Source organism: Galeopterus variegatus, unplaced genomic scaffold, assembly GCF_000696425.1.
Source record: "Galeopterus variegatus unplaced genomic scaffold, G_variegatus-3.0.2 Scaffold1242, whole genome shotgun sequence".
Lineage (NCBI taxonomy): Eukaryota > Metazoa > Chordata > Mammalia > Dermoptera > Cynocephalidae > Galeopterus > Galeopterus variegatus.
The window spans coordinates 387,542-401,377 of record NW_007727353.1 but is presented as its reverse complement, the minus strand read 5'-3'; the positions used below and the strand labels follow the sequence as shown (position 1 = coordinate 401,377).

The following is a 13,836-nucleotide window of genomic DNA, read 5'->3' as shown; positions in this document are numbered from 1 at the left end:
TAAATATAGTGTTACCCCAATGGATTAAAACAAATATGCCAACAATCTAATACAGTTACATGATTTATCTCTTAGTTTCCTGAGAGCTGAAGCAAAATGGAAAAAAAATTCTATTATTTTTCTCATTTTCTGATGTGAGAGAACATACCAGAGATTCAAGAGTCTCATTTCCCCTGCCCCACAAGCCAACATAAATTCTAAGAGGAATTTATCAGCTAGGTCTTTGTTCAAATGAAACAGAATAACAATTATAGACAGCACCTTCAGCGATGGTTTAGCAAAGACTGTTGACACATCCTTCATATAGCTATTTCTTCTAATGATCTTCTGTCAGGCCAAGAGCATGATTTTAAAACATAACTAAAAATATAGAAACTATTTACATTTTATCAATCACCATTTTTACCCCAAGGGTTTTTCCTCTCTGTTTCTCGTCCCTGCCTTTCTTACCTTTTCCACCTTTTTCTCTTTCCTCCTGCGATCTTCTCTGTATTAACCTCTCGGTCTTCTCCCCCTCCCAGCTTTTCCTCATTCCTGCTCAAGCCCTGTGTGACAGTGGCTTGGCACCATGAAATAGTCTTCGGGTTCAGAGATCTTTAGGACAACTACATTTTTAGAGTGTTAGTTTTCCAGGACAGTTCAGATTTTGAGCTCTTAAGTGATTTTGGCAGGTTGCCTTTCTTTCCCTTCCTCCTGTGTTCTCCCGCATATAGAAGTTATATCATCAGTTAGGTTTCAATTTTTTAAAAAAAGGAAACCATCAGAGGAAAAAAATTTTATCATCACATATTGTACACAAGTATTGATATTCAACTCTGTACCCCACAAATATGTATACTCAATATGTTTTGATTAAAAAAAATAAAAAATTTTTGCAAAGTAAAATAAATAAATAATTTTTCCTTTCAATTTTTTTATTTAAAAAAAAATTATAAAGTGTGTCCCCAATGATTGTGCTATGAAACCATGGTAGAAGGTGCACGTAACTCTACTATCATACAAAGACTCTGAAGAGTCTTTAGACCTAAAAGTGTATGGCAGCTCTAAATACATCTATGGCCTAGCTCAGAGTGACTCTGTCTTTGTGTTTTGAGAGTCATTTTGGAAAACTCTTAAAGCCAAAAGGACAGCATGTGGGCTCTGTTGTCAGAGGGTTGTTCAGCGGCACCCACGAGGGAGGTGGGCTTCCCAGTCTCCAGGGCTATTTGGGTCCCTCCACTCCAGCTGGTTATTGCCACATGAGGAGATATGAGACCACTGTCACCACATCTTTTGATTTTTCAAAAGAAGCTGAAATCTGGATTCTGCACAACTTTCTAATCTTTAAGACACTGTGCAGGTAAAACGGAACACACTGAGGACCATATGTGGCCCCCGGGTCTCTCTCTTTATGAATCCTGCTTGCTTTGAAAGACTATAATTCTAACAGGGGACAGATAGTTCTTTCAAAATTTGAAAGAAATGCAAGTGCTTAGCTTGTAGTAAACTATGCTTTTTCTAGATTTTGATGGTTTTGATTTGAGGTCAATCAAATGATTGCAATGAGGGTTTGGTTACACTTTAAAGTGCCAGATCAGTTCACAATTTATCATCTTAAGCAATCCAGGACAATGCCAGTCTGTCTTGCCTGTCCTGCACAGGTCTTTCTGGGGCTGGAAAAACAACAATCAGTTTTGCTCTGGAAGAGTACCTCGTCTCCCACGCCATCCCTTGTTACTCCCTGGATGGGGACAACGTCCGTCATGGCCTTAACAAAAACCTCGGATTCTCTCCTGGGGACAGAGAAGAAAATATCCGCCGGATTGCCGAGGTGGCTAAGCTGTTTGCCGACGCTGGTCTGGTTTGCATTACGAGCTTCATCTCTCCCTTCACAAAGGTAAACAGATTTGGCACCACACATGGTTCCCACCCACAGAGTGGGTGCTTGCAAACTGCTAGGAAAAGGAGCCGGGCGGAGGGGAGGGTACACAGGAATGTGTATTTTCAATTTCCCTACTGTTTCTTCCTCCCCTCACATGCTCCCTCATTTCCTCCATTTAATATTGGTTATATTCAAAGAGAGTTTCTTCATGTCCAGATGCCAGGGCACCAGCTGACATAAACTCTTTGGTCATAGTTGAAAGGAAGAAAAAGTTAAACAAGAAAAACTCTACAGCTCTGTCATTTCAGTTTTCAGAAAAAGAATGTTTAGCTTGCTAAAGAAAAGAGTTCACTGCCAATCGTCAGGTTATGTGTGTTTAATGTTGACATTATTAAGATGGAGTGTCACTCTTTTTATTCTAAAACAGGAAATTACTGTGAGCTACAAATAATATGTTAAGTGCTTTGAATGCATCCTTTGAATTAAATGCTCCCACACTGCCAGCGCTGTCCTGCTAAAAGGGGCTGTTTCCTGTAGTTTTCTCTGAGAGTCCTTGAAAGAGCTGTGTGTAGTAGAGCGAAATTTCTGGACTTTCTCTCAAGGACTCTGCAAAGCACAAACCCCAGTGTTATCTCAGGGCTATCAAAGACCACAGCCCACAGTGTGTTGTGGTTAAGAATTTCATTGTGAAACCTCTCCTGACATTCTTAAACATGTTGCTTTTCAGGATCGTGAAAATGCCCGCAAAGTCCATGAATCAGCAGGACTGCCGTTCTTTGAAGTATTTGTAGATGCTCCTCTAAATATTTGTGAAAGCAGAGATGTAAAAGGCCTCTACAAACGGGCCCGAGCTGGGGAGATTAAAGGTATGAGAACCAGCTAATGGCACCTTTGCTAGTTACCAATCCTTCTCATTCTGTCCTCAGAAATCTGTCTGAAGTTTCAAAGTCTGTTCTCCAAAATTGCCTATAACATAAGGCAACTTTTTATCAAATTATAATATATTCGACGTGTCCATGGGCTTATTAAAATGTGGGGTTTTATTTTTCAAGAACTGTCACCTCAGTCGTAAGCAATAAAGTTCAGAGACATAAGATGGATATGTATGAGGGTATTTCGAAAACTTCATGGAAAGATTCAAATTGTCTTTCAATTCCATTTTCCCACAAACTTTCTGAAGTACCCTCATATATGTGAGTGTGTGGGGGGAGCTGAGTGTTTCAGAATTTTCCCTGCTTGTCTTCATTTTTGACTCTAATCCATTGTAGAAGGCTTGGATTTAGCTGGCCAGATTTTGTTGATAATTTGGGACTTTCCATATTGAAAATGTAGCTGTATATTATCTCACTTATGACTAAGGTTCAAGGATGGTTGTTTGACCTTTTCTGTTTTAATCTGAATTCTCAGTTTAACACATGATTCCAACATGTGTTATGCCTATTGATTAAAAAGATTTTTCTGTTGGTACAGATGTGATTTTCACCTTTATGCTTTGCAGGATTTACAGGTATTGATTCCGACTATGAGAAACCTGAAACTCCTGAGCTTGTGCTTAAAACTAATTTGTCCTCAGTGACTGACTGTGTCCAGCAGGTAGTGGAACTTCTGCAAGAGCAGGTGAGTGAACTGGTTGTCTTTTTTTTTTTTTTTTTTTTTTTTTTTTTTTTTTAATTTAATGAAGTCATGGAAGATAATCTGTGCTTTTTTACTGAAACATTCTTTTTACAGTTTTTGTTTCAAATTGTTACCAATTCTGGTTCATTTCAGAACATTGTACCCTATACCATAATCAAAGGCATCCATGAACTCTTTGTGCCAGAAAACAAACTCGACCAAGTCCGAGCTGAGGCTGAAACTCTCCCTTCATTATCAATTACCAAGGTAAGAGGGTGCAGACTGATCAAAGCAGAATTAGGCTTAATATGTCATTATAATCCATTTACAATTACTCAATAATAATGAAGGTATGGATAAGGGGCATGTAATGCCTATGAAGAAAAACACTTTATTTTCACCATTTTTAACCTCTTCTCCAAGCAAATCTCTTACCAAGAGTTGCTATATGGCAGCTGACCAACGCCACGTACAGAGGCAGACTGGCAAAGAACTTCTGTGTTTGCACAGAAAGTTTTACCTAGCTGTCATTATACCTTTGGTAATGCAAAGTGCAGGCATCATGCCAATCTTTACTTATTGGCAATGGCTAAGAAAACAGTTTGTTCCAAATGCAAGTACTTCTTGGGCAATCAAGAAGGAATTTGAGGAAAACAAAAGCAACCCTGATCTAAAGATACAGAATGTCTCAATCTTTTCTACTCTGCAGATTGTACTCTTCCTTTGTTAGGGAGAGTTCAGTCTGAGAAGAAAGGGAGACAGCTTTGGTTGCATTGATTTTACTACATGGAAGGTGGAAGATGCAATCCCAGCAGACTGCCCTGCGTATAGCCTTTCTATGGGTCAGTGTTAACTGGTCCATACAAAGTGATCAAGTCTTCCCTCTTTTTATTATCCACTAAGACTGTGGATATTTTATAAAGGGCAAGGGAAATAGGGAACCTGCTTCAGCTCACAAAGACCCCATGCTCTAATAAGTCAAGACCAATTTATAAACAGAACCCCCTGACTTTGTAAAATAAATCCTGAGTCCCCAACACTCCAGGCAGATGAGTATACACATAATTGTACTTACTGATGTGATAGTTCCAATAACAGAATGGTCTGCAAAGTACAGAATTCCAAAGAATCTAATGATTAATTCTTTTGGTTGTAGGAATGACAGGAAGCTTTTCAGAGCATTGACCCATGGGATGGGTTTTAAAAGATGAATAAGAGTTTGCAACTGGGGAGGAGGATGGGTAAAACACAGTCCTGAAAGCACATATGCGTTTAGACTACATGTTGTCTGGCATTATTGACGAATAGACCCCCATTTGGAGAGTGGAAGGAGGTGGAAGTTTCTACATGAACCCCAGGGGCTGGAGATTGAAGGGATTTCAGTGTCATGCTAATAATTTTGGACTTTATCTTACAGTCAGTGGTTTGCCAATTCAGTCAAGGGACCAGATCTGGTGAAAAAGTATAGCCAAATGAGAATTTTTGTAGAAAAAGGAAGAATGAACAGTGAATTTTCAACTCAGTTGCACATTATGGGAATAGACACAGCCTGAAGTGTTCAAATAAGTCATCTCAATTTGAAATCTTTTTAGTACTCTTCCATAGGAGAGTTCTGGACTTAAACTTATCTGGCCCTTGGATTACTGGTCAGCATATATGGGAACACTTAAAACATAAAAGGGCCTGCCCTCTTCTTCCTGTCAACTGAAAAGAAAGGACTGTCCTGGGGCCAGATGCCTGTAAAACACGACTTATGGAAATGTTCACCTGCCTTTTGTGTCTTGCAGCTGGATCTCCAGTGGGTCCAGGTTCTGAGTGAAGGCTGGGCCACCCCCCTCAGAGGTTTCATGCGGGAAACAGAGTACCTGCAGGTCATACACTTCGGCACCTTGCTAGATGGTATGTTTTTGTTGTTTCTTACTCTTTATTATTAAAGAAAAAAAAAATTCCCAGAAGTTTGCACGGACACAAGAAATGTTGATCATTGGTTTGTAAATCTTTTTGCAAGAATACTTAGATTATTTATGCTATGCCCAATTCTATTCAATGTAAGTTTCCATTTTTAGGATATTTTGGTTGTTCTCAAAGGATTATTGATTATTTAAAGCCAAGTAACTGAAAAATGAAGGTTTTACTTACACTCAAAGCCAGGAGAAGGTGACATATACTTCACCTTTGCCTGCCCTTTGCTGGTCCTGGTACTCAGAAGGCAGCAGTCAACAGCACCATTGCCAGCTGCGAGGGACCCTCCCGGGCAGCGGCCATGAGCTCAGCCCACGTTGCTGCCTCATGTGGCACCTCCCACTCTCCACGTTGCTCCTGTCAAGCATCATGGCAGCCGCTGCTTCGGCTGGTGGATGCCAAGGTGTTGATGTTCATGCCCATACATGAAATATATTAGGATGGCTTCATCCACTACACAGGGGAGCGTTAAGGCAGCTGTCTGGGCACAGGCTGAATGGCTTTTAGAAAACTGATCTGGTCAAGGTCGGAAGAATGTGTTGAGAAAATTTCTGGACCCTTCTAAGGTCATTTCCTTCCTAGAACTGCCTGAGCTTATCAAATATAACTTACCTATTTCAAGACCTTTAGGAATGGCTGCTAAGTGGGGAAGAGGTGATGGTAGAGTCACACTGAATTTGCAGTACTGAGCAGGGCTCCAGACCTTTTAGGAAGAAAAATCAAATAAGATGGTTTTTCCTGGTTTCGAAAGATGTTCGTGTGCCAGGTTTGTGCCTCCCTCTGGGGAATGGCACGTCAAGCCAGAATCGCAGTACTGAGCAGGGCTCCAGACCTTTTAGGAAGAAAAATCAAATAAGATGGTTTTTCCTGGGAAAGATGTTCGTGTGCCAGGTTTGTGCCTCCCTCTGGGGAATGGCACGTCAAGCCAGAATCGGAACTTGGAGGCTGACTGGAATGTGCCCTTTTCCCTTAATCCTCTGCTGTGACTGATAAGGCTCCGTGACCTGAGCCCTTCATTTCTCAGATTATAGCATTCCAGAAAGACACTTGTTTACTTCTAGCTTGCCTTCACAACAATAATAATGTGGATCTGCACAGAGTTTCTCTGTTTTCAAAGCATTTTCTCAGGCATTATTTCATTTGATCCTCACACAACTATAATCATCCCACCTTATGGATGAGGAAACTGACCTCAGGTTAGGTGATTTGCTCAAGTTCATACCATTTGTAAGCAAGGGTCCAAGACCAGAGTCCAGAATCTCCTGACTCCTGGTCCAGTGCTCTTTCCATACCAGGCTGCTCTCCTAATGTCCTTTCCAGCAGAATCTAGAAGGCCGAGATGTCTATACAAAGAAGGCTAACATTTATCTTGATGTCTTGACTTTGACACATGCTGAACACAGCCTGCATCATGTAAACGTCACTGGACTCAGCAGCCAGCCAAGCCCAAGAAATTGATTATGAGCATCCAAACCAGAGCTGTGGCCAAAAAGACAAGTGAACCACATTGTACCAGTCTGTTTCTTTTGCTTATAACAAAATACACAGAACTGGGTAATTTATAAGAAAACAAAATTTATTGTTTGCAGTTTCAGAGGCTGGAAATCAACCGTGGAGGGAACACATCTGGTGAAGGTCTTGGTGGTGGCTTTACAGCAATGCAGGAGTCTCAGAAACATGGCAGAAAATGGTGGAGCAGAGACATAGTTCCTTATGCGCTCTTCTTTTAAAGCCCTCAGAATCACGCCCCTGACCACCATGATTAATCTGTTCACTACTGCATGGTCCTACAATCCAATCACCTCTTTAAGGTCCCACCTTTCAATTGCCATAATAGGATTTCCCACCCTCTTAACAGTCACAGTAGGGATTAAGTTTGGGGGGACATTCAACCCAAGGCACACATTGGAAGAGGGGACCTCATTATAGACAGTGCTGCTGACCTTTGATAAGTGTTTGCTCCAAAGAGAAAAATACCAGGGCAGTAGATGTGGTTGCAGAGGTTGATATTAATACAAATCAGGGGTCCTCAGCCTGGGATCTAGGACTTCAGGGTAGGGAACAAGAAACATCTAGAGGAGATAAAAATGATTGGTGTTTTGAGAAGGGAAGGAAGGGGCATTTTTCTGGGTTGAGTTTATAGTTTTTGATGGATTCTTATAAGAATTGATGATCCAGAAAGATGAAGGGCAGCCAATGCAGGTAATCCATCTGGATAATTTAGCCAAACTCTCTCCTTGCCACTTATGCCATCTTGGTTTCATTTTATGGGATACTTCAACTTGAAAAACACATTGATTTTCTATTTCTTATTTTGTCCTCACTCACCTGACATCATTGAAGCACTTGTTATTGCTCTCACTTCCCATGTAACCCAGATGTCTGACCCATCAAGCCCACCAGCCTGGGAATATGAGGTCACTTTCCCATTAATACTTGAATCCCACTAGTTCCAAGCCCTACCTTTCATACAGAAATCCCAGTTCTTTCCAAAGCCTACACCAAAGTGTTTGTGGGAGTCCCCAAGGGGTGTGTTTCCTGGGCTCCCAAGTCAGGTCCACAGCCACGTGCTGCTGCTGTGTGGGTCTGTGTGGCTCTCTGCACTCACGGAGGTACAGATCCTGCCTGTTCATTCTGGCCACTGAAGTTCTTGGTACTCGCAGGACTGTGACAGTGTATGGGCTCTTTCTCAAACTGGAAGGAGAATGTTCCCTTACTCTGTGTTGTGTCTTCAGTTGAGGACTCTCTAGAAAGTTGCTTGAATTAGAGAATTGAGTGAGACAATTCTTGCAATCCAAATGAATCACAGGAATGTATCCTCCTGAGGCTCTGTTGCGGCTATGTCTGGTGTGGTAGGGGTTCAAGACCTGATGCCATGCTGTTTCCATAACCCCTGCCCTCTTCCAACCTGCAGGGCCTGTTTCTGGGGCTTTCTGTAAGACTCCTTTTTTCCATATGGGAATTCTCTTTTGGCTCCACCATCTACCTCTACAACCAGATTCCACTGGACATACTTTTGCAACCCCAGTTATAGTTAGAATTCAAAGCTCTGCACACCCTCCAGAAGCCTCCTCAATTCCTATGAAAATTAACTAATAAAAACAGGTACCATGGATATGATGTGCTGCCCACACCTACCACTCTGTTTCTCGATTTTGTTTTGGCCTAAGTAGAGACAGAACATCACAGTGGAGAAGAGTGTGAGCTGTGGAGCCAAGCTGTCTGGGTTTGTATGTCAGTGATTAGCTATAAACCTGGCCCAAATTACTTAAGACTCTCTGGGCTTATTTCCTTCATCTGTATAATGGGGTGTTAATAACAGTACCTATCCCATTGGGATGTTGAAAGTTTAAAAGAATGCTGGTCCGGCAGTAAATGTTCCATACACATCAGCTATTATGAACAAATTCCCATTTCATACAGTTAAAAGAACTTGGAGCCTTGAAAAGACTAAGTGTTTGGAAGTAGCACAGATAAGATGTTCAGCTAGCCAACAAATGTTTATTGAGTGTCCCCATATGCCAGTGTTCATCTGGCTTCTGGAGACAGTGCGGTAATGAAGTCAGAGGTGAGCTTGCTGGGACAGACAGTACGTCTCATCTTCTGAGCCCTAGTCCAGTAGGTTCTTCCCATCAAATCAGTGGTTGTGATGTGTTTTGTTGAGCCTGAGAACTGGCTCGGTGAAATCTGAGGCAATATAAAAAATAGACAAAGTGGAACTGCTCCTCTAGAAGAGTGTGGGGCTTCGCTTCTTGGACAGCAGCCTGGAGGGTGTCTGGAGGAAGCCATCTGAAATACACTGCACTGTCCATAACGTGTCAGAATCTCCTGGCAGTACTTGGGTTGATGGCTTTGGGAATGAGAAGACAGGGTTAAATTCTAAAAAGTAATTTATTTATATATCAGAAGGTGGGGCAAAATATCATTCATATAGATATCATTTAATTTTAACTAGTTCATGAAGGTCTGAGTCACCACCATTGAAAATTTGAAATTATTTCTGTAACCACGAACTGTGGCCACTTTTGTCTACAACAATTGCAATTCTTAATCACCAACAAACTGCAGGAAATGTTTTTTTTTTTATTTTGACCATATCTCATAAAAATATTTTGTTAGTTTTAATTCTGTCATGGGTTCATATTTTCCCCTAAATTTAAAAGTAAAATAGCTCAGTCTACTCAGCCCCAAAGAAAAAAAATCGTTAGTGTTTATGATAATTATACAGTATGAGAGTCCACATATTACTCAAGGATCTGCTTTCATATCAATCTGTTATATCATGTATTTCTCACTGGAAATATAGTTCCAGGGTTGTCACAGACCCCTCTGATCATAAATGTCACATCTAAACTTATTTATGATAATTATACAGTATGAGAGTCCACATATTACTCAAGGATCTGCTTTCATATCAATGTGTTATATCATGTATTTCTCACTGGAAATATAGTTCCAGGGTTGTCACAGACCCCTCTGATCATAAATGTCACATCTAAACTTTAAAATGGAACCTTAAGTTTATGTTGACTGATGGCTTCCAAGTGGGATCAAGACATGGCAGTCTTCTGCAGCTCTGACTTTGTAAGGCAGGGTGTGAAGGCTTCCACATATACCACTGGCATTTATTGAGCACCAACTGTGTTCCAACACTGGAGTTTGACATAGGTTGTCACATTTAATCTGGATTAACACCACTGTGAAGAGATTTTGTCCACATGAGGAAATAAGTATTGGAAAGGTTAAATAACTAACTTGAAACCTGGATGCAAATCCAGGTTATCTTGGCTTTAACATGTGTGCTTGTTCTACTGGGGGCATACTTTCATGTCCTCTAAACATCTGGGATTCTAGAACAATCTGAAGCAGTTTGCCTCTATACTTTCTCCCAAAGCCTGGTTTGGAAACCATTTCACAATGGTTGTAACATCACATGTTTGCAAGAGACAACTTCTTGCTGAAGTTGGAGGGATTATTAATATATATTATAATTATTTTAAAACAGATAATCATCTGAACAATGCTTTTGGATTGTATTGAACAATATTCCACACAAATTCTGATTTCATCAGCTTTTTGCTGTCATATATTCCTATTTTTAAAGTAGCGTAACAAAGAGCTCTGTATATTTGTATGTTGTATGTGTGAAATGTCTAATAGGAATTTGTTCTTTGACATTGTTGCTTTAAGATTGTTTCGGTGGAGAGCTGAAAACATGTTTCTAAATTGTGTTTGTATTTCTCTAGGCATGGTCCTTCCTGGTATGTACTTTAACTTTCCAAGTAGTTAAATTATTATAATTGGATATGTTACATTAACTTGAAATGGTTAAGAGCATAACTAAAAAAATCCAAATTAACCAGTTGAGATCGCTATCAGTACATGATCCAACCAGTTACAGAGAATAATATTATATTCTTCTGTTGATTGGAGTACAGATAACAGTAAATTTCTGGATTAGATGCAGCTGTTTATAATGTTACATTTGGTTAACAAAAGTAAACCTGTTTCTTAATTATTGTTGCACATTTTGTTTCCTAGTTTTTTTTTTTTTGTTTGTTTTGTTTTTTTTCCTTATTTGGTTAACAAAAGTAAACCTGTTTCTTAATTATTGTTGCACATTTTGTTTCCTAGTTTTGTTTTTTTTTTTTTTGTTTTTTTTTTCCTTTTTTTTTGTCTTTTTTACTGACTGGTAACGGGATCGCAACCCTTGGTGTTGTGCCCGCACCGCGCTCAGCAAGTGAGCGGGAACCGGTCTCCACATGGGATCCGAACCCTTGGCGGGAGCGCTGCTGCGCTCCCAAGCGGTGCACTCTCCAGTGCACCACCGGGCCGGCCCTTGTTTCCTAGTTTTTAAAAATTTATGATCCTCTCCTCATGACTGTTGGTCTTTGTTTAGTTTCACAAATCTGGAAAATTTTTTTCTATTGCCCTCATAAAAGATTTTTAATTGGTGAAAAATAAACCCATTTTAGATGCAATTTGAAGTGGATGCACCTGGTTGGATTGTGTATGTTTGTTCCTCATTTGTTTGCCATGTGTGATTATGCATGAATTTAATTTCAAGCTATCATGATTGATAGTTACAGAACTGAAAATAAATATATATTTGCTGTGACTGTAAACTTCTGCATTGTGCCAGAATGAAAAGGTAAAATTCTGAAGATATCATTTATCTTTGGTATTGTTTTCATTATTGTTGTTTTTCCTTTAAAAAGCCTAGTTAAGCAATAAAGAGTAATTTGGTTTTTGCATATAAACAGTCCCAAACAACCAATAAGCAGATCTACTAAATGCTAAAACAGAAGGCTTGAAAATTATTTAAAGCAATTGAACAGGAAGGTATTTGTTGGACTTACTATGGTTAAAAAACCATAACGCTCTTTTTCAAAATGAGATATACCACAATAAAATAATCAAGACAGTTTCCACTGGAGCTGAGACAAATGAAGGAAAAGTCTGAAAACCTGAGTCAGTGTTTAAAACCATGGAGGATGTTTCAGTGCAATGAAATTGTTGGATAAGTTTATGTGCTAGAAAAGTTGATAAATATCACAGGGAAACCACAGTAAATTTGCTTATACCTGTGTGGAGTTGTAGCTACAGGTGTGTGAAATCGGTGTCATCACCCGGTAGACTACACATAACATCACACAGATTAGCCCCTTTATCATGACAACCTGTCAGGGAGTGTGTTTAGTCATTGCAGATTTTCACTTGATGGTAAAGAAAAACCTAAGACAGGTTAAATTTAACGATGTTTTTTTGAACAAGAAAAAGGTTCTAAACCAAACAACACTCCAGATAAAGATGCTTCCTAATGCCCATACCTCCAACATGGTGAGCTATATTTATAAGCAGGAAACAGGAAATGACATACAGAGACTACCTGATTGATGCAGTTTGGTGTTTGCCTCATTTGGGAATTATTTGGCAGTTTTCAGCCTGGGATTGCCTCAAGGTTCAGCTGTTATGATTGGCTGAGATGCAGTTGCTTTGTTACAAGGTATACTCCTGTGTTAGGTTACAACTTGATTACACATCAAGCTAGGATACAGTTCACTGCGAACAGAGGCTGCTTTGAGCCAAATTTAACTTAACAATTCCTCCTTGGATCATCTTGCCTATTCTGTGATGAGTTGTGAAGAACAAAGCTTTTAAAAATGGAAGCTTCAAAGATTCAGGGAGGACCAGGCAGCTGTCCAGGCCCTCCGTGAGTCCATCCATGCTCAGCATTAAACTTCCATCCTTTCAGCTACCAAAAAATTGTTTTTTTCTGAATCAGGTGCATCACACTAATTAAATAGAGCATCATAGGGAGGTTGACTTGGACCAGTCTTATGGAATTCATTCAAATTGCATATCTTAAATTTCAGTTTGGTTAGCTTAGCATGAAACTTGCCAAAGCTTTTCCCTGGAGTTCAATTAATTCTTGTTCTGCCTAACGTCATGTTAGCAATTTTATGAAACTAATCAATTCTTCATCATAGTTCTGGGAATTCTCACCTAGTCCAATGATAATGATCAGGTTTCTAGAAATTTCATCATCAGTGTACTTTTGATATTAATGCCCAATTTCTTAGAAAAACTTATAAATAATTCTCTTCTAATCTTAGACAGCTTCATCATGTTTAAAGTTCCTTTTACAAGATTCATATTCCACAAACCTTCTACAACTTTCTTATCCATTCAGTTTTGTCCTATACTTCTCTTCTTCCCATTCTGGAACAATCCAGTCATTCTACTTTAGGACAAAACTTTCTCTCCTTTTTTCCTCAACAAAACAAAACATTCTTGCATCTTTAGCTTTTCCTTATCAAAGGCACACATCTTACCTTTCCTATATACTTGCATGTAGAGTTTTTTCCTTATTACTTCTAGTAATTTTAGCTACACACACTAATCGAAATTCTTAACCCACCATGACCCTCCAGTCAAACCAGGAAGCAAGCGATTGTGAACTGTCAATCTGTACATTGGCAAGTCTATGAATCATAATTTCTAGAAGCATGTGCTGTCTCACAGTACAATGTGAGAATAGGAGCATGTTTATTAATGGTCCCAAATATCTTTAGTCTCTCTGCAATTAAAAAACAAACAAACAAACAAAAACTATGGGGGAGGCAGAAATTTTCTCTCTATCCCTTTAGGGTTTTACTAGGTTAGAGAATTAAATTACTGTTTGTACAGATTACCTTCAGCTTCAACTTTTCATTCTTTTTTTTTTTTTTTTTTTTTTGTCGTGACTGGCAACGGGATCGCAACCCTCGGTGTTGCCCCCGCTCCTTGCTCAGCCAGTGAGCGGGAACCGGTCTGTATGTGGGATCCGAACCCTCAGCGGGAGCGCTGCCACACTTCCCAAGCAGCGCACTATAGCAGTGCGCCACCGGGCCGGCCCC

General features: G+C 39.8%; 1 protein-coding gene across 1 annotated transcript in view; it reads left to right on the top strand.

The window, feature by feature from the left end:
- Positions 1-13,836, top strand: part of PAPSS2 (3'-phosphoadenosine 5'-phosphosulfate synthase 2) — a 38,528-nt gene that overhangs the window by 985 nt on the left and 23,707 nt on the right. Inside the window, exons 2-6 of the mRNA XM_008575816.1 lie at positions 1,641-1,876; positions 2,589-2,727; positions 3,360-3,478; positions 3,629-3,742; positions 5,263-5,374. Of these exons, the coding sequence (XP_008574038.1) occupies positions 1,641-1,876; positions 2,589-2,727; positions 3,360-3,478; positions 3,629-3,742; positions 5,263-5,374 (720 nt within the window). The remainder of the gene's footprint in view (positions 1-1,640; positions 1,877-2,588; positions 2,728-3,359; positions 3,479-3,628; positions 3,743-5,262; positions 5,375-13,836) is intronic.